This window comes from Carcharodon carcharias, chromosome 19, assembly GCF_017639515.1.
Source record: "Carcharodon carcharias isolate sCarCar2 chromosome 19, sCarCar2.pri, whole genome shotgun sequence".
In the NCBI taxonomy this organism is placed as follows: Eukaryota; Metazoa; Chordata; class Chondrichthyes; order Lamniformes; family Lamnidae; genus Carcharodon; species Carcharodon carcharias.
The window spans coordinates 22,631,961-22,651,724 of NC_054485.1; the positions used below are offsets into that span (position 1 = coordinate 22,631,961).

General features: G+C 42.7%; 1 protein-coding gene across 1 annotated transcript in view; it reads right to left on the reverse strand.

Annotated features, from left to right (window-relative positions):
• The window catches only part of LOC121291717 (glucocorticoid modulatory element-binding protein 1-like), a 46,709-nt gene that overhangs the window by 20,721 nt on the left and 6,224 nt on the right, over positions 1 to 19,764 (reverse strand). Inside the window, exons 2-4 of the mRNA XM_041213211.1 lie at positions 17,078 to 17,166; positions 5,205 to 5,326; positions 4,540 to 4,643 (exon numbers count right to left, since the gene is read on the reverse strand). Coding sequence (XP_041069145.1) covers positions 4,540 to 4,643; positions 5,205 to 5,326; positions 17,078 to 17,166 — 315 coding nt within the window. The remainder of the gene's footprint in view (positions 1 to 4,539; positions 4,644 to 5,204; positions 5,327 to 17,077; positions 17,167 to 19,764) is intronic.

Sequence of the window (19,764 nt, forward strand, 5' to 3'; positions counted from 1 at the left end):
GCAACTATGTGGGCATGAAAGCTGAGCTAGCTGAAGTGAACTGGGATACCAGGTTACGGGTTAGATTAATAGAGAAGCAGTGACAGACAGTTAAGGGGGTATTTCAGAATACTCAGAATAAGTATATTCCTACTATAAAGAAAATTTCTAAAGGGAGAACATACCACCTGCGGTTAACTAAAGAAGTTAAGGAAAGCATCAAACTTAAGGCAAAAGCATACAACTGCACAAAGATAAATGGCAGGTCAGCTGATTGGTCAGTATATAAAGAACAGCAGAGAATGACCAAAAGGTTAATCAGGGGTAAAAAATTAGAGTATGAGACGAAGCCAGCTAGAAATGTGAAAATGGATAGCAAGAGTTTCTACAGGTACTTAAAAAAGAAAAAAGTGAGTGTTCGTCCTCTAGAGAGAGACAACGGGGAATTAATAGTAGATAATAAGGAAATGGTGGACGAAATGAACAAATATTTTAGTGCTGTCTTCACTAGGGGGTATAAGAAATATTCCAGTAATAGCTGTAATCAACAGGTGGAAGGGAGCGGGGAACTAGGTAAAATTGCAATCACTAGGGGAGCAGTACTGAGCAAACTGATGCAGTTGCGGGCTGACAAGTCTCTGGGACCTGATGGACTTCATCCTAGAGTCTTAAAAGAGTTGGGTAGTGAGGTAGTAGATGAGTTGGTGTTAATTTTCCAAAATTCCCTAGATTCTGGAAAGTTTCCATCAGGCTGGAAAATAGCAAATATTACCCTTCTATTCAAGAAGGGGGGCAGGCAGAAAACAGAAAACCAAAGCCCAGTTAGCTTGAATTCTGTCATGGGGAAGATGTTAGAATTGATCATTAAGGAGGTTATAACTGGGCACTTAGAGAGAAACTCAAGGTAATCAGGAAGAGTCAGCATGGTTTTCTGAAAGGGAAATCATGTTTAACCAATTTATTGGCACTCTTTGGAATAACATAAGCTGTGGATAAAGGGGAGCCTGTAGACTTGCTGTGCTTGGATTTCCAGAAGGCATTTGATAAGATGCCACATCAAAGGTTATTGCGGAAAATAAAAGCTCATGGTGTAGGGGGTAACTTAGTAGCATGGACAGAAGATTGGCTGGCTGACAGAAGACAGAGACTATGCATAAACAGGTCTTTTTCTGATTGGCAGGATGTGATGAATGGCGTCCGGCAGGTGTCTGTGCTGGGACCTCAACTTTTAACAATTTATATCAATGACTTAGATGAGGGGAGTGAAGGCATGCTAGCTAAATTTTCAAATGACACAAAGAGAGGTAGGAAATTATGTTGTAAAGAGGGCATAAGGAGGGTGCAGATGGATATGGATAGGTTGAGTGAGTGGACAAAAATATGGCAGGTGGAATATAATGTGGGAAAACGTGAAGCTGTTCACTTTGGCTGGAAGAATAAAAAAGCAGAGGATTACTTAAACGGAGAACGGCTGCAGGATTCTGAGCCGCAGAGGGATCTAGGCATTCCAGTACACAAAAAGTCACAAAATGTTAGTATGTGGGTACAGCAAGTAATTAGAAGTCTAAAGGAATGTTATATCACAAGAGAAGTTGAACATAAAAGTAAGGATGTTATGCTTCAGTTATACAGGGAATTGGTGAGACCACATCTCGAATAGTGTGCGCAGCTTAAGTCTCCTTATTTAAGGAAGGATGTAAATACTTTGGAGACAGTTCAGAGGAGGTTTACTAGATTGATACCTGGAATGAGCGGGCCGTCTTATGAGGAAAGGTTGGACAGACCAGGCTTGTTTCTGCTGGAGTTTAGAAGAGTGAGGGATAACCTGATTGAAGTATATAGGATCCTGAATGGTATTGACAAGGTGAACATGGAAAGGATGTTTCCTCTTGGGGGTGAGTTCAGAATTAAATTTGGGGTTGCTCTTTTAGGACAGAGATGAGGAGAATTTTTTTTCTCTAGGGGCTGTGTGCCTTTGGAACACTCTACCTCAGGAGGCGGTGGAGGCAGGGTCATCGAATATTTTTAAAACAGAGGTAGATTGATTCCATTGCCTAGCAAGAATCTAAGGTACTTGGGGGTAGATGGGAATGTGAAATTCAAAATACAAACAGAGCAGCCATGATCTTATTGAATGGCAGAACAGGCTCAAGGGGCTGAATGGCCTACTTCTGCTCCTATTTCATTCGTATGTAATGATCGCCTTTTGCAATTTTTTTCTATGACAATCAGAGGCTGGGTTATCCTAGCTTCCATATAGAACATGGAATAATTCTCTTCACTTGAACTATTTAATGGAACACGTTTTTCCTTCTCATCTGGTGGGGTAGTTCCTGGACTTGTACTGCAGTACAATTGAAATCAGGAGTTCCTAGTCATCTCCTAAACCTTCCCAGGGTTTCAAGGCTATGAAATCCCTTCAGTATTCTTCCAACGATCTACAGGATTTTAAAACCAGAAACAAATCGGTGTCCTTCAACTAATTCCTGATTTTTTATCTTTATCAACTTAGTTGTGCCCTGCTCTATGTGCCTTAGCCTGGGTCCTCAATTTAAAAAGATGGTAGGGGATAAAATACAAATTCAAGTGCTTCCACTACACAGTAAGATCACATTAGCACTCCAGTGATGCTTCACTGGAATTTCTCCTTTTAAGATTCTCCCAAGCCCTTTAGCCTGAAGGCACTGTCACATGTGGAGGATCATATTGGCAGCACCTTACATTACCAAGGTAGTCGCTCTTCAGCAGAGAGCTAGACAGTTGTTAGGGTGGGCCACTCTAACCTACCATAAATACTGGAAGTGAGTCAAAGGCTCTGGAACCCACCAAGTCAAAATTTCTCAGTTTAAACTATACTGGCTGCTTCAAATAAACAAACTCCTGCTCCAGTTTGAAATATGTTGCACGGCAGAGGCCAAAACACCAGCAGCAAAGCACAGAAACAGTTGCAAACATATGTAGACCATTAGTGTCACAATCATTCCATGAGTCACTTAGCTCCCCAAACTATATCCTCCACTCATGGCAGAAAGAAATTGTAGCACTCTGCACCATGGATGAACAACACATCATAAGCTTCTATGGAGGCAATGCCAACAACATTAATGTAAATATAGCATTACAAGTTCATCAAGAATGCTGCAGACTAACATGCCCTTGTTGGCAGTTCAACATAACACAATTAGTGGTGATTGCTACCAACGATAGGGCATTCACAACAGGGTTTTACAAATGTGCATTACCTGCAGGGAGCCTTACACACGCATGCACACAGGAAAATCATGAACATAAAATCCAGGTGCAAACTCCCCAAGGGAAGTGCATACTGAGGTGCCATCAGCCCTTAGATAGTTGCTGACACCTAAAACTACTAAATTTGAAACTTTTAAAAAGTTAAACCTAGTTGAAGAGATCCATTGTGCAGGAAAACACCAAAGTTAAATATTAGGATACAGGATCATCGGTTGAGTTGCCGTATAAGGGTAGTCTTGACCTTATATAACAAGGATGCAAGGCAGGGCTCAAGAATGTAGGCTGACATAGTGACACAATTAAAGACCAAAAGGAAAGAAGAGCAATGACCATATTAGGATTCCAGTGGGCACAGGAAGCACTCCACTGACAACAACCTGCAGTTATATATAGTAGGAAGAATGGAACATTGATTTAAATGGAGAAGGTTTAGGGACGGTGACTGAAGACTTGGCAAAAAAATGTATTTTGAAGAGATTTTGAAGAAAAAAGATTTAAAGAAAGGAATTGCATTTATTTGCACTTTTCATGACCAGAGGACATCCCAAAATGCTTTGTAGCAAACTGAGTACCTTAGAAGCATAGTCATTGTTGTAATGTAGAAACCGTGGCAGCCAATTTGCAGACAGCAAATTCCAGAAACAGCAATGAGACAATGATCACATACTCAGTTTTTCAATAGTGTTGGTCAAGGGATAAATGTTGGCCAGGATACCAGGGCGGGGGCGGTAATCTTTCCTGCTCTTCTGCAACATAATGCCATAAGACCTTTCACGCCCACCTGAGAAGACAGACAGGGCCTCAGTTCAACATCTCATCTGAAATACAGCATTTCTAACAGTGCAGCACTCCCTTGGTGCTGCACTGGCATGTTAGCCTAGATTATTGCTCAGATAGGAGTTACGGTGAGCAAATGATTTATAAGCTCTGCAGGATGAACCAAGAGAAATCTCAGCTCATCAACCCCAGATAAGGAAAAAAAACCTGGGTGTCCTTGGTCTCTGAGGCTCAGTAGCTCATTGCATTCATTAGAAATGGGGCAGTAATTAGACTGGAAGAATGGATTCAAAGTGTTTTTTTATGGGTGCAGGTGATGGCAATGGTTTTGAAGGGGAGAGGAAACGGGACCATGAGAGACTCGAGTGATCAGGAGTTGACAACAGGAGCCCACTGAAGCAGGTTGTCAGTGCAGAGGTGCATATTTGAAAATCAACAAAACTAAGAACGCAGACAGCATCATCCTGGGTTCAAGATTACATAAGCGAAGAGGTCAACAAAAATCAGCAATCCTGGTAAAACGGTACCAACCTCAACATTATACCTCCTATTCGAATCGCCCGCTTCCAGTCTTTCAGTGTAGATTTCCCTGCCAGGTGTACAAACTGTTTTGGGCTTATGAGCTGATCATTAAACTGAAAAAAGGAAATTCAGGAGAATTCAATCAGAACTAAAAATTTTAACACCTTTGGTCACATACTATGAGGGAAAGAGATGACTGCATTTGTATCAGGATACTGCAGCATGCATACACACATAAAAACATACATGCAGATTCCCCCACACCAAAGTGTAGCTGAAGCACCTTCAGACGCAAGTCTTGAAAGTGGGGCATGCTGGGGAATGTCTAGATCTCCATACACTGCACAAGGGGACAGGAGATCGTTAACATTTGTAAACCTAGACAGCAGCAGCAAACTATTCCACCGTTAGAGACTGTACAACAGAACCACATTTCAAACACTCATGGAAGTAGGATTAATAGTCAGAAGTAGCAGCCCAAGATGATTTCATCCCCTGTCCTGAACACAGTGAGCTTAGATCAATTGCTATTCCATTTGAGGTCTGCCAACTCTGCATCAGCCAGAAATCAAACATAAGACTAGAGGTTTGCATGATTCAACAAGATAAAGAGCAACAAATTTATCAAAAATATCAGAATCATTATAGCTAGAACATCTTTATCTTCATCATACCTTTACACATTTCACGTTAATACCGGGGCAAACAAACTTCTTCCACAAGAGAATAGCTTTGCTTTCGCCACAAGTAATGGGATAGGCAATTTCAACTTCTTCATTGAGCTCATTGCAGATATCTGAAATTACAAAAAAAATACACTTTTACATACTGTAAACTTTCACTGTGTCTCTACAAACAATCATTGCAACTTTTTTTTTGCAGGGTAATTGAAGAAAAACTTGTGATTATGCCAAATCGTCTGCTAAAGATCAATGCAAAAAGGATCTATCTTTTTTGATCTGTACCACATAAAACATTTTGTTTGCAATTCCCCCCCCTCCAGTGGCCAGCTTACAACAATGATTTACATTTACATTATGCCTGTAACTTAGTAAAATGCCCAAAGCACTTCAAAGGAACATTACCAGACAAAATTTGACATCGAGCCATGTAAGGAAACATTAGTACAGGTGGCAGGCAGGTTTTAAGGTGTGCCTTAAAGGAAGAGAGATAGAGAAGCAGAGTGTTTAGGAATGGAATTACAGAGCTGAGGGCAGCTAAGGCACTGCTGCCAATGGCGAATGATGAAAATCAGGGATGTGCAAGAGGCCAGAATTGGAGGGGAACAGAGATCTCGGAGGGCTCTAGGATTGGTGGAGGTGCCAGAGATAGGGAAGGGCAATATTTTAGAGCAGTAATAATAAAGGCACAATGAATGGAATTTTGCACAAGGGGAAAGAAGCAGGAATAAAACAAATGTCACCCAGAATAAGCATGGAGCACTCCCAGATACAGAGTGGGTGAGACGTAGAGCAAAGCTACTTCCACAATGCCGCAATCAAGTACTTGCAAATGAGTACAGGTTAACATGCAGTGCAAAGTTCCTTTGATAGTTCCTCCACCAAACACACAAAGGCCTAACCACAGCAGAGATCAGAAAAAAAAGTCACCAACTCTCTGCACATACCACATATGGTATTATTTTGATACTTGGTTTCCCACAATAGATATCCTGTCATTTGAGTGGGACTACAGATGCGAGAATAGTGATGTGAACTTTCATTCACCAGCAACTGGGTTGAAATTGTCTCAAACTCGCCTTACACAGGATTTCACGTCTGGGTGATGCCTCACCCTATCAGTCTGATCTGAATTTGAAATGAGGCAGTGAATCTTGCCACTCAGCCCTTTACATGCACATTTACAGAGGTCTTGAAAGTTAAACTTTGCCAGCATTGCCAATTGCTAGCACATATCCACCACTGCACAAAGGAGGGGTGAAATAGACGCAGCTTAAAATAACTGCTTGCGCCAACACTATTACTAGGAACGGTAACATGAGATCAGATTGCGCTGAACTGGTGATTACCCAGCCAACTCCTTTTAACTGCATGCCTGAACCAAGCACTGGATTCCAAACATTGCAAGTCACTTCCCAGGATCAAGCCAGTTACTTCAGAATGCCCAGCAATTAATATTCTTACTCAGAAGAACCCAACGCACTTGAGGCCCAAGTCAGAAATACTCAGCATCAGCTGCCCCTGAAAGAGTTGATTAGTAAACTCAACACCCAGTATGGTACAAATCGGAAAGGGCACAGTAGCCAGCCTGTGCCACCTGAGCTGCTCTCAGAAAGGTTGGCAGTAAGGGTTCAATGGGCCTCAGTATTTCAAGGCAGGTAGGAAAAACAAGTCAGTGTGCTCCCTGTTCACCATCCACCAGCTCCCTTCTGTTCATTATTATTCACTCCCTGCTGGTAATTCTACATCTAGATGCCAAATTCAGCCTCACCTGTGTTGCACCTCATGGTGGAATAGTCATCCTGTTTCATTCCACACCCCATAATCCTACCAATCTAACACAACAAATAATAAATTAATAAGTGTGTTACGAGATCCAAACTTACCTTTTGTCAAGTGGGGGCCAGGAATTATGGTTCCCAGCATGCCCTGCAAGATTCCCAGCATGCCCTGGAAGATCCCGCACATGCACGGACTGGGAGTGAGCATTTGTAGTTCTTCGGGCCGAGGACATGGGCCCAGTGCGCTTGCACAAAAAGAAAATGGCGTGAAAACCCCAACCATGTGGCCTTGGAGCGGGGCGCCATAATCGGAGAAGAGTCCCAGACAGGGGACAGGGAGAGGTCCCAGAAAAAAACAGAGGTGTGAAGAAAGAGGCTCCAAGTAGTAAAAGTGCTGCAGTCGGGTTTGAGAGAAGATGTGGAGATTGAAGGCGGCAACAGGAGGGTGGTAATTCCATGCTGCAGGCTGTTGAGCAAAGTTAACCCTTTGGAGCAGTAGTGTTCTGCTCAGTGCGACCCAAAAGCTGAAGTTATGCTTATGAGTTGGTGCTGAAGTGCAGTCTCGGGAATCCAAGGGAAGGAGTCTTGGGAGATGAGCTTGAAACCCTGTGAAATGGGCCATCGTTGAGGTCGTCCAAGTTGCAGGAACTTTTGGAAAGAATTCCAAGGCTAGATCTTTGAAGACTGAAATCCCTTGTGAGAGAGAGTTTCAACAAGATTGATGGATTCACAGTGTTTGCTGACATATTGGTGGGTTGGTGAGAAATCCATGGAGTCTGTCTGGGTCACATTTGCTATTTATTGTGTAGTGTGGGTGTTAGACCACAGTTTGCCTGTTAATTCACATGTACCTCATGTTAATCCTGAATGTTAAGAGTATAAGTAGGCATTGTAAATTGTATTATCTTTCTGACCTTGCATAGTAAAGTTTATATTGTTTGTTCAGAAAGCTTGGAATCTTGTGGTTTTATTCTCTTAGCAGATGTCTTGGGTCTCAAACTTTGTCTACTTTAAACAAAACATTATTGGTCGCTAACCAGGTCAAAAACTTGGGGGTCTGGTCCAGGATCATAACAAGTGTCTCTAACAGAGTAAAAAAAAAGTCCCAAGGTGTTTCATGGGAGCATTAACAGACAAAATCTGACACTGAGTCACATAAAGGAAATGTTTAGGACAGGTGACCGAAGAAGCTTGGTCAACACTCACTGTCTTATAATTATGCATAAAGAATAGCCATTACATCAGCAAGGAACTGGGGAACTTGCACCCCCCCTCCGAGGGTAGTGCTTTCAAGGAAGCAGTGGGGAAAAAAAAACTCAGACACAATCATACTTACATATATTTTGTGCTATGCCAAAAACAATAAAATTCTCAATTTCCTCTTGCCTTCCCCATGTATTCCCCATCATCCAGTTGTGGAGAGGGCCAGGCATCCCATGCCCAGACCACCACCTGAGCTGCTCCCTTGTCCTCCATTGTCTTACAAATGACCCCTTTCCACTAATAAGAGAATGCTGTTCAGGGCCAGTACTGGGAACGTGAGATGGGTGGGGTGGGAGGAGGCAACCAGGGATATAAACCAGTGCCTGGCACACTAAAGCAGTATTTCAGAAAAGCAAGCCCTTCAGGACTTTGCAATGAGCCTTAGTCGAAAGGTCTGCAGCTGTTGCCTATGCTTTTATAAAATTTATCCACAAGCTTCATACAGTGACTTTAACCACTGCAGGAAGTGCACATAGTAATCATACCTACAAGATTAAAGGAACAAAACATCAGAAGCTCAAAGCCTTTCCGATTCAGAGGGGATTGGGTTATTAACAAATGCCTTTGCATTATATTCTTATCATACATCAGTTACATCAAATGCTTTTTTAAAAAATCCACTTTCCTGGTCTAATTTCCACTCATTAATCAGGTTCATTCTAAAATTTTCCACCACTGTTCCTTTTCAGGGCTGTATTGGAGAGCAATGTGATAGTGGTACCTTCCTGGGTTACTGTGTTACAGGTATCAGATGCTGGCTGATATATGTTGAGAATCTAGAGAGGGAGTGTTGGCAGGCTGGCATTACAAACAAACCCAAAGGGCATATGTATACTTTCTGGTTGGAGCTATTAGACAGTGATCAGCAGCATGCCGGATATTGTCTCACTGATATATGATGCCAAGGCCCAACTGAATACTTAAGGCTAGGATCAGTAGGTATTGGGGATCAAACCCAGCAATCACATGGTTTCAGCTGAGTAGGTCTGTGAAATGACAACACCTGCCGGTCTCACCCTGCTTGCCTTAACAGCAGAGTTAGGAAATTTTTCTGTTGCATCAGGGGTCAAGACCAATAGAGCTGGTCTGAAATCCTTTCAAATAGACCAGCAGCCTTGCAAAAGAAAGTCTTGCATTTATAAAGCACTTTTCACTACCTCGTCACGTCCCAGCACAGCATTCTCTGAAAAGTAGTTGTAAGGTAGGAAATGCAGCAGTCAATTGTGCACAGCAAGGTCCTGCGAACAGATAATCTGTTTTAATGATGTTGGTTGAGGGATAAATATTGGCCAGTACATTGACAAGAACAATCCTAAGATAAAAGCAAAATGCTGCCGATGCTGGAAATCTAGAACAAAAACAAAATTATCTGGAAAAATCAGCAGGTTTGACAGCATCTGCGGAGGGGGATATAGTTGATGTTTCGACTCCGTATGACCCTTCATCAGAACTAAGACATATAGAAATGAGATGAAATATATGCATCCCATTTCTATATGTCTTAGTTCTGATGAAGGGTCATACGGACTCAAAACGTCAACTGATTCCCTCTCCTCAGATACTGTCAGACCTGCTGAGTTTTTCCAGGTATTTTTGTTTTTGTTCTAAGAACAATCCTACTTGTCTTTGAAATAGTGCCATGTATGTCCACCTTAGGGGTCAGACAGAGCTGTGGTTAAATGTCTCATCAGAGAGATGGCACTTCTGACAGGGCAGCACTTCTCAGTACCACACTGGGGAGTCAGCCTGGATTTTATGCTCATGTGTCTAGAGTGAGATCTGATGCCACAACCTTCTAAGCCACATCTGCTTGTGAGGTACACTGCACCAAGACAGGCAGGGATAAATATCAGTGAGTAACTCATAATTTCATCTGAATAGGATTTTTTGTGAAGGTTCCACTGCTTGGTGGTATTTTACTGCCACAAATATTCTCCTTCCCCCTTCCACGATGTTGAATCCTTTCTTGGAGACACTCAGTTTCACAGAAAACTTACTCAGGGCAGGTGCTGAGAAAATAAAATACATCCATAGAATTTACTCTGGGGTCAGGTAACAGATCATCAGATCCTTCCAGCAGTCCAATGAAAGGATGTCCAAGTTACAGATTGGGCAATATGCAGCCCTGGGCAGTTTAGAGGAATTGAGGTAGTTTGGCCATTATCTTTTTGAATGGTGAAGCAAGCTCGAAGGGCCACATGGTCTACACCTGCTCTTATGTTCTCAAACTGGGCATGGATGCCAGGAAACTTGTTTAGATTTGTACTTAGTGCATTAGTTTGCCCCATCTGATGCGTTGAGTCTGGAGATTTGGAAAGTGCTATTTTTAACGCTGTTGCCTCATTGGTGAATACATGACAAATCAGAACACCAGGATCTGTCGGTATCAGCTATTTCAGATATACACAGAGGAAATGGAATGATGCATTTAAACTTTGAATGCACCAACAAGGTCCCAATAGTTTACTACTTCTTGTTCATCCTTCGAGGTGAAGATGAACATGTTCATCAACTGTGGTTTTTTTTGTAGAGTTCCAGTGTGTATGTAGTTGACTGTTAAAGCTGATCCATGCCCAGAAGGTTGTGCTGAAAATAGGACAATACCATGGATGATTGAGTTTTGGACGAGTTGTTGGGCTTGCAGTTTCCTCTGCTTGTGTATTCTCTCTGCCCCTAACATGTACTTGCTTTTGAAAAAGGCCACACCGTATTTTATTTGGTTGTACCAGGTGCAGTGTTCCTGGGCGGGCTTCTCCAAGGGCTCAAAGTTGATATCAAATCTCCTAAGTGAAGCCTTCAGAGTGTCCTTGTAGCATTTCCTTTGACCGCCATGACAGCACAGTCCAGATTCAAGCTCTGCATAGAAAATTCATTTTGGTAAGCAAGTGTCAGGCATTCTGGCTATATGCCCAACCCAAGTGAGTTGTGACAGCTACAACATGATTGATTTGCTTGGCATGCCTGCTCAGTTGACTTCCTTTAGTAGCTGGTATTTTGCCCCGCCATGGTCTTCAGAAGCTTCTAAAGACAGTTCAAATGAAAGTGGTTGAGCTTCTTGGCACAAAGCTAGTACACAGTCCAAGTCTTGTATACGTTGAGCAGAGTGGGCAGTACTACTGCTTTATAGACTTTCAGTTTGGTAGGGAACCTTACTCCTCTGTTTCCAGACTGGTACTTGAAGTCTGCCAAAGGCTACACTTGCTAAGGCTATTCTTCCATTTGTCTTGTCGTCAACATAGATGACTTGAGAAAATGTGCTGCTGAGGTACGTGAGCTTATCCACTGCTGGCAGGTCATGGAGTGAAGCCTTGGGCTCAGGATAGGGATTTCCAGGAGCAGTCTGGTACATTACTTCAGTTTTCCATGCTGATCATAAAGCCGAAGTTGTCGCAGGCCTTGGAGAATAAGGCCAAGCTACATTGCATACCCAACCCTGAAGCGATAGCTAGTGCTGTCATCAGCAAACAGGAACTTGTGAAGTATGGCCTTGAAGAACTTGGTCTTTGCCTGGCTTTGTCTCAGATTGAGCAGCTTCCCATCCATGAGATATCTAATTTCAATGCCAAATCACCATCATGGAAGGCATCGGAGGGCATGGCAGAGAAAAACATGAAGAGGGTTAGCGCTGGCAGGCAGACTTGTTTAAATCCAGTAGTGACCGGGAATGGGTCAGAATACTCACAATCACACAAGACATGAGCTAGCATACCTTCATGGAGCTGCTGAACTCACTGTAGTGAGCTTCAGGGCAGCCAAATTTCTCCATTACCTTCCAAACACCCTTACAGTTAACTGTTCAAAGGTCTTGGTCCATGGTCCATGTTCAGTTCCTGACATTTCTCCTGGAGCAGTCTAACTGCAAACACCATATCAGTGGTCCTCAACCTTTTATGAAATCGTACCTACCGATTCTCTGGCAGCAGATCCTAATTGAGATGCTGCACTAAGTCAACAATGTTCCAATGGATCCACTAAGTAGACCAAAAAGCGATGAAGCCTGGACATTCCTGACTTTAACTCGCGCACACAGAGTAACAGGTGCCACCACTGCCTGGGAGATTAAGGAACACAAGCAAAAGCAAGAATGTGCAAAGTACCACTGCTGGTATTCATGACAGAGCCTCTCGACTCCTGAAGGCACAGACTCATGCTGGGGTACAGTTCCCCAGACACCACTTGCCTCCATTATCTCACCCAAATGACACATTCTTCATGAGTGTTGGCAAGCTATAATTTTAATTAGAGGCTTGCTGGATCCTGTCCATACAAGACATACTTTCCAGCATGATCACTGTGCAGCAACTGCAAAAGGAAAACCATGGCGGATTTTGTTTCTCTTTCCTTAGTCCAAGAGGCTTTGAGGACAACCAAACCAAACAACCCAAACTGCAGATTAGCTAATCTCACCCAAAAAGAGTAGTTATCTACTGATCAATCAACTAAAGTCTTGCTTCACTGAGAGATGCAACGTCGTGTGATGGTTTGCTCATGATCTTTTAAAAGGACTAGACTGGGCTCTTTCTCTTAACACTGCAAATGGCAATGTCTGAGAAAAAGCAGCTCAACTTCATTTAGTCACTGGCCTGCAATGAAAAAGTTGCATTTTTATAGACACTGGGGTGAGATTATCTTTCAAACTTTAGGAAAAAAAGGGTTAGCTTATTCCTTCACTGGAGACGCACACTGTAGAATTCGCTTAAAGTAATGAAATCATAGGAAAAATGTAATTTGGTAAATGTCACCTTACTGTGAGCGTCCTAATAAAAGGTTTAAATACATTCCAAAATAAGTTTTCAACTCAGAAACAAGTCTTTAAATGTTCCCACTCCACCACAATTTATTCAGTGATGCCAGGATAATGATGTGGTAATGGGAAAGAAGTATGAAAATTGTTTTATTTAGCAGCTTACTAAACTTATGCTCACATTCAGATGAAGTTCCAAAAAAAGGTACATTATTAGGCACAATCCTTGTGGAGACGAAGTCACATTTTCACACTGAGGATACCCTCCATTACCACCGTGCTAAGTGGGATAGATTGCGAATAGATCCAGCAACTCAAGGTTAGACATTCATGAGGCACTGTAGGCCATCAGCAGCAGCAGAACTGTACTCAAACACAATCTAGCCTCATGGCCCAGCATATCCCCAATTCTAACATTACCACCAAGTCAGGGGATTACCCTTGTTCAATGATGAGCGCAGGAGAGTATGCCAGGAGCAGCACCAGGTATACCTTAAAGTGAGGCATCAACCTAGCGAAGCTACAACTCAGGATTGCTTGCGTGCCAAACAGCATAAGCAGCATGCCACAGACAGCTAAGCTATCCCACAACCAATGGATCAGATCTAACCTCTGCAGTATTGCCACATCTAGTCGTGAATGGTGGTGGGCAATTAAACAACTCACTGGAGGAGGCGGCTCCACAAAAATCCCCATCCTCAATGATGGAGGAGCCCAGCACATCAGTGCAAAAGATAAGGCTGAAGCATTTGCTACAATCTTCAGCCAGAAGTGCCGAGTGGATGACCCAGCTCGGCCTCCTTCCGAGATCCCTAGCATTGCAGATGCCTGTCTTCAGCCAATTCCATTCACTCCACTTGAGATCAAAAAACAGCTGAAGGCACTGGATACTGCAAAGGCTATGGGCCCTGACAATATTCCGGCAATAGTACTGAAGACTTGTGCTTCAGGTCATGCTGCATACCTAGCCAAGCTGTTCCAGTACATCTACAACACTGGCATCTACCTGGCTATGTGGAAAATTGCCCAGGTATGTCTTGTTCACAAAAATCAGGACAAATCCCCACCAGTTACCGCCCCATCAGTCTACTCTCGATCTTCAGTAAAGTAATGGAAGGGATCATCAACAGTGCCAAGAGCGGCACTTGCTTAGCAATAACCTGCTCACTGACGCCCAATTTGGGTTCCACCAGGGCCACTCAGCTCCTGACTTCATTACAGCCTTGGTTCAAGCATAGACAAAAGAGCTGAACTCCCAGGATGAGGCGAGGGTAACTGCCCTTGACATCAAGGTCGCATTTAACTGTGTGTGGCATCAAGGAGCCCTAGCAAAACTGGAGTCAATGGGAATCAGGGGGGAAACTCTCCACTGGTTGGAGTCATACCTAGCACAAGGGAAGATGATTGTGATTTTTGGAAGTCAGTCATCCCAGCTCCAGGACATCACTGCAGGAATTCCTCAGGCTAGTGCCCTAGGCCCAACCATCTTCAGCTGCTTTATCAATGACATTCCTTCCATCATAAGGTTAGAAGTATCCACACTGATAATTTGCTGATGATTGCACAACTTTCAGCACTATTCCCGACTCCTTAGATACTGAAGCAGTCCATGTCCAAACGTAGCAAGACCTGAACAATATCCAGGCTTGGGCTGACTAGTGCCAAGTAACATTCGCACCACACAGGTGTCAGGCAATGACCATCTCCAACAAGAGTTCAATGGCATTACCACTAAACTCCCCACTATCAACATCCTAGGGGTTACCATTGACCAGAAACTGAACTGGACTAGTCATATAAACACTATGGTTACAAGAGCAAGTCAGAGGGTAGGAATCCTGCGACGAGTAACTCAACTCCAGACTCCCCAAAGCCTGTCCACCATCTGCAAGGCACAAGTCAGGGGTGTGATGGAATGCTCCCCACTTGCCTGGGTGAGTGCAGCTCCCACGACACTCAAGAAGCTTGACACCGTCCAGGGCAAAGCAGCCTGCTTGATTGGCACCTCATCCACAAATATTCACTCCCTCCACCACCGACACACAGTAGCAGCAGTATGCACTACAAGATGCACAGCAGGAGTTCACCAAGGCTCCTTCCAAACCCACCACAACTACCATCTAGAAGGGCAAGGGCAGCCAATAGATGAGAATACCACCAACTGGAAGTTCCCCTCCAATCCACTCACCACCCTGACTTCGAAATATATCACTGTTCCTTCACTGTGGCTGGGTCAAAATCCTGGAACTCCATCCCTAACAGCACCGTGAATGTACCTACACCACATGGGCTGCAGCGGTTCAAGAAGGCAGCTCACCACCACCTTCTCAAGGAAAATTAGGGATGGGCAATAAATGCTGGCCCAGCTAATGAGGCCCACATCCCATGAATGAATAAAAAAAAACTTGTTTGCATTAAAGCATCTGTTGAGATTTTGACATTGCTATACAGACATTTCTTTTTCTTTTGGGACTGTTTATTTGGATTATGAATTTTGTACAGTAGGAAAGGGCTGGCATTCTGGAATTGTAATCCCAAATAAGTCCTGTACAGTAGGAATGAACATAAAAGGGATTTGTACCAGTCGATCAGGATACCTGTATAGTGGGAGTGAACAGAATTTAGAGGTGTCACTAATACTGACAAAGAATGCAAGAAGATAATAATAAACCTGTAGAATGGGACATGCAATTGGCAATCAAATTTCAACATGGTAAATGTGAAGAGGTGCAGTTCGTAGGCAGTATGAGACCATCAAATACTCCTGAGTGGAAAAAAAAGCAAAGGGACTTAAGGGTACAGAATTCGCAAATCATTAAACACAAATTAACAAGAGCAGAAAAATGCAAACAAAGCACTCATTTTAAGAGACTGATTTCCCGAGGAATAGAACCGAAAAGCGGAGGTGCTGTGCGAAATATATAAAGAAACTTGGTGAGACAACTTGGAAGCACTGTGCCCAGCCCTGGTCTCCATATTACGAAAAGGATATAGGGATACTGGAGAAGGTGCATAAGATTTACTAGAATAATACCAGAGCCTTAGGGAACAATGAACAGGCTGGGGCTCTTTTTGCTAGGAAAGAGAAAGCTGAAGAGTTACCGAAGTCAGAAAGCCTGGTGGTGAAGAATAGAACTGGAACCAAACTTTACACACTTGAAAAGCTTTTACTTGGAGATGCCCATTATTAACATTCACCTCCTAACCTCCCCATCATAGTTTCAGTCTGTTGCTATTTATAGAAGCACAAGTGAATACCCAGTTAATGCCCATCACTTACATACAAATGAACACAATTATTATACAATTAACAACCTAATAGAGGTCTAAAATTATGAAGGGGCTTGATGGGGCTCATGTAGAGAAAATAAGCTCAATTTTAATCCTGTGGAAGTGGTTATGTTTTGGAATGAATTAAAAGCTCATCTGCCGTTCCTATTGATGGAGTCCAAAACTAGGAGCCATAAGAAAGCCGCAAATAAATCCAACAAGGAATTCAGGGGGAACTTCTTTACCAGGGAGTGTTTAGAATGTGGAACTTGCTACCACAGAGAGTGGTTGAAGTGAATAGATTGGATGCTTTTAAGAACAAGCTAGATTAACACACAAGAGAGAAAGGAATGGAAGGACACGCTGATAGGGTTAGACGAAATAAGGTGGGAGCTGGCTTGTGTGCAGCATAACCAAATAGTCTTTTTCTGTGCTGTGCAATTCCATGTAATGAGAGTAGTTCAAAAGTTAGTACCAGCACAGAGTTGAACAGCCTCCTTCTGTGCTGTAAATTCTTGATTCCCAAAGCTTCCCTCCTCTTTTAATGTGCAGCCCACATGTTAAACTTCCTGCACCTGTACAGAAATGTGTTTACGATGTTGCTTTAAAATATTGCTGAGATCAAACGCAACATCAAACCTTGAATAGGCATTGCCTCTGTAACCCCTTAACCTTGAAGTCAAAGGGAAATTTTGTTATCTCTCACTATTTATCAACGTTGAGTTGGACGTTCAAAACTTAAGGTAAACAAAACTCAAATGGCAATATCCAATGTTTATATTATCCACGTTTATAGTCCGAATTCTTACCTTCCCCGTCTGCTAGTTTCTGTAAAGTGTGAGTCTCCACGGTCACAACTGAAGCATTGCAATTCGATTCTGCTCCTTCTTCACACATGCTATTGGAATAATTTCAAATGGAGGTCAGTCCAAAGTATAGGAGTCAACAACTGCACAAAGATAAATGGAAAGTAGTCCAGTCAAAACAGTATACAGTGCTGTCACTGGGAGCTCAGTGAAATGCACTGACAGACCATTAAAATTTGGTGTTGATATATTGAAAGTCTGGCATATAATGAACAATTCTTGTAACGGTCACATTTATTGCACGCAACACTTTTCCCAACACACATCCTCATTGCTGCAAACATCTCCAACTCTCTGTAAGTATTTACACACATATCTCAAGTGGAAAAGATCCAACAATTTTGGATTCTCTCCAATCAAACCTGAGATTGTATCTGAAAAAACATTTTGAGTTATGAAGAACATGTAGATATCATGGAATCAACATAAGGTGATGAATTAATGAAGATCACATCAAAGTTTTGGCATATCATTAAAAACCAGCATTTATATAGCATTTCAGCACATTGCGAGAAATTTCTCAGTGATATACACAATGAATTACTTTTGGCTGCATTCACTGGTTATGCAGAAGGAACTTTGGCCTGAGGGCCAAGGAAGCTCCAAGAAAAAGGCCTGCTTTTCCTTGAAACAGTGCCCCAGATCTTTTGACATCAGAACACTTGAGACCATAGTTTAATGTTAGATCCGATATATGACATTGTGCTGCACTCTAGTGTCAACTTCGATTATAAGCTCATGCCCCGATAATGAACTCAATTTATAGGCTTCTCACAAGCTAACACACACACCCAGAGTACACATTTGATGGTTTTTTTTTTCCCTCAACCACATGTTGCTGTCAACAAACTTCAGATGCCAAATGACAACATAATGCTCTTGTCCTCAATTGCCAGCAATACTTTAAAGCAGTTGCTTGGGTTTCAAGTTTTGCTTAAAGCAATCCCTAAAATTTTCCCCTTTCCATTCCCGAATGTGTTGAGCTTTGCTTCAATATAGTTCCACAGCAAAAAACATAGAGATCTACAGTACAGGAAAAGGCCCTTCGGCCTATCGAGTCTGCGCCTTTCAAACAAAAACAACTATTCTATTCCCATTTTCCAGCACTAGACCCATAGCCTTGTATGCCACGGCATCGCAAGTGCACATCCAAATACTTCTTAAGTGTCATGAGGGTTTCTGCCTCTACCATCCTTTCAGGCAGTGAGTTCCAGATTCCCACCACCTTCTGAGTGAAAAAATTCTTCCTCACATCTCCTCTAAACCTCCTGCCCCTTACCATAAATATATGCCTTAAATCTATCTTGCAGGATAAGCAAAAATGGTGCGTCACCAACAATGTCAGGGCCATGCAGGTTCCCTGCTTTATTTCATAGAATGCTGTCAATGGAAGGAGTAACATGCACTTGCCTTCAAAGTTAAAGTGCCCTTCACGTGGAAATGAACTTAATTGCTGTAGTTCTTAAACTGCTCAGAAAATGATTTATATGGAGGATAGAATGTTTGAATCCCAGAACAGCACAAGCCCATTCAGTCCATCGTACCTGCACCAGCTATTCAGCTGCACTTCCAACATCACATACCCACTGTTCTTTCATACATTCACTGCCTTGATGAGGAGACGGTCGGCTATCAGCTCACACCCCTGCACTACAGGCACTGACACAATGATCAAATATGCAGTAGCCCTGGATTTTGACCAGGTTTGACATCATGGCCATGTTGTAGATTGGCACAACTCCCAGAAACACTGTACAAACTACACAAAACAGGAGAATCCCTAGAGTGATTCATGGTTGGCATGTGCCAATCAGGGTCTAGGCTCTGCATGTACCTATAAAAACAGTCCAGCAGGATAAATACCATGACTGTATAGGCAGGCCCTTAATATTTTAAAGAAACATAACACTGCAATTTCTGGATTTGGGATTGGTACAAGCTTGGAAGTTGGAACAGAGGGGAGTGGATAGATCGAGAATTAGATCACAGAGTCTCGCACCATTCTTTTTAACAGCAAAAAACAGTAAAGGGGCTTGTGAACCACTCCCCCACCCTTGTCAATGTTAAAAAGATGAGGCCAGGAAAAGGATATCATGTACCAGGCCCATCCCAATGCATGAGGGCCTACATTACCAGAATATCACCTAGGAAAAAGTGGGCTGAAAATGCCACAGTCTTTTTTAAAAATAGAAGTTGCACCTCTTTGGTCAGAATGGATCACCATACGAATGGAGCTGGAAATTGCTGCTCTGCAATTTAGCTTTGGGTATGGTAACCTAGTGGTTATGATAGTGGACCAGCAACCCAGAGATTAAGAGTTGAAATCTCACCATGGCAGGTTGAAAAATTGAATTCAGCAAAATTTGATAACTTGTAGACAGACACCAGGTAAAACGTGAAAACTGTGCAATTGTCTTATAAAAAACAACTGATCCGGTTCACTCATGCCCATCAAAGATAGGCACCTGTCAACCCGGCTCGGCCAGGCCTACGTGCCGCTGGTCCCACACAACATAGCTGACTCTCAAGGCAACAAAGGGTGGGCAATTAATGCCAACATTGTCAGTATCATCCACACCCCAATATTTAAAAAAAAAAATTCCTAACCACCCCTAGGCCACAGCGGCAGA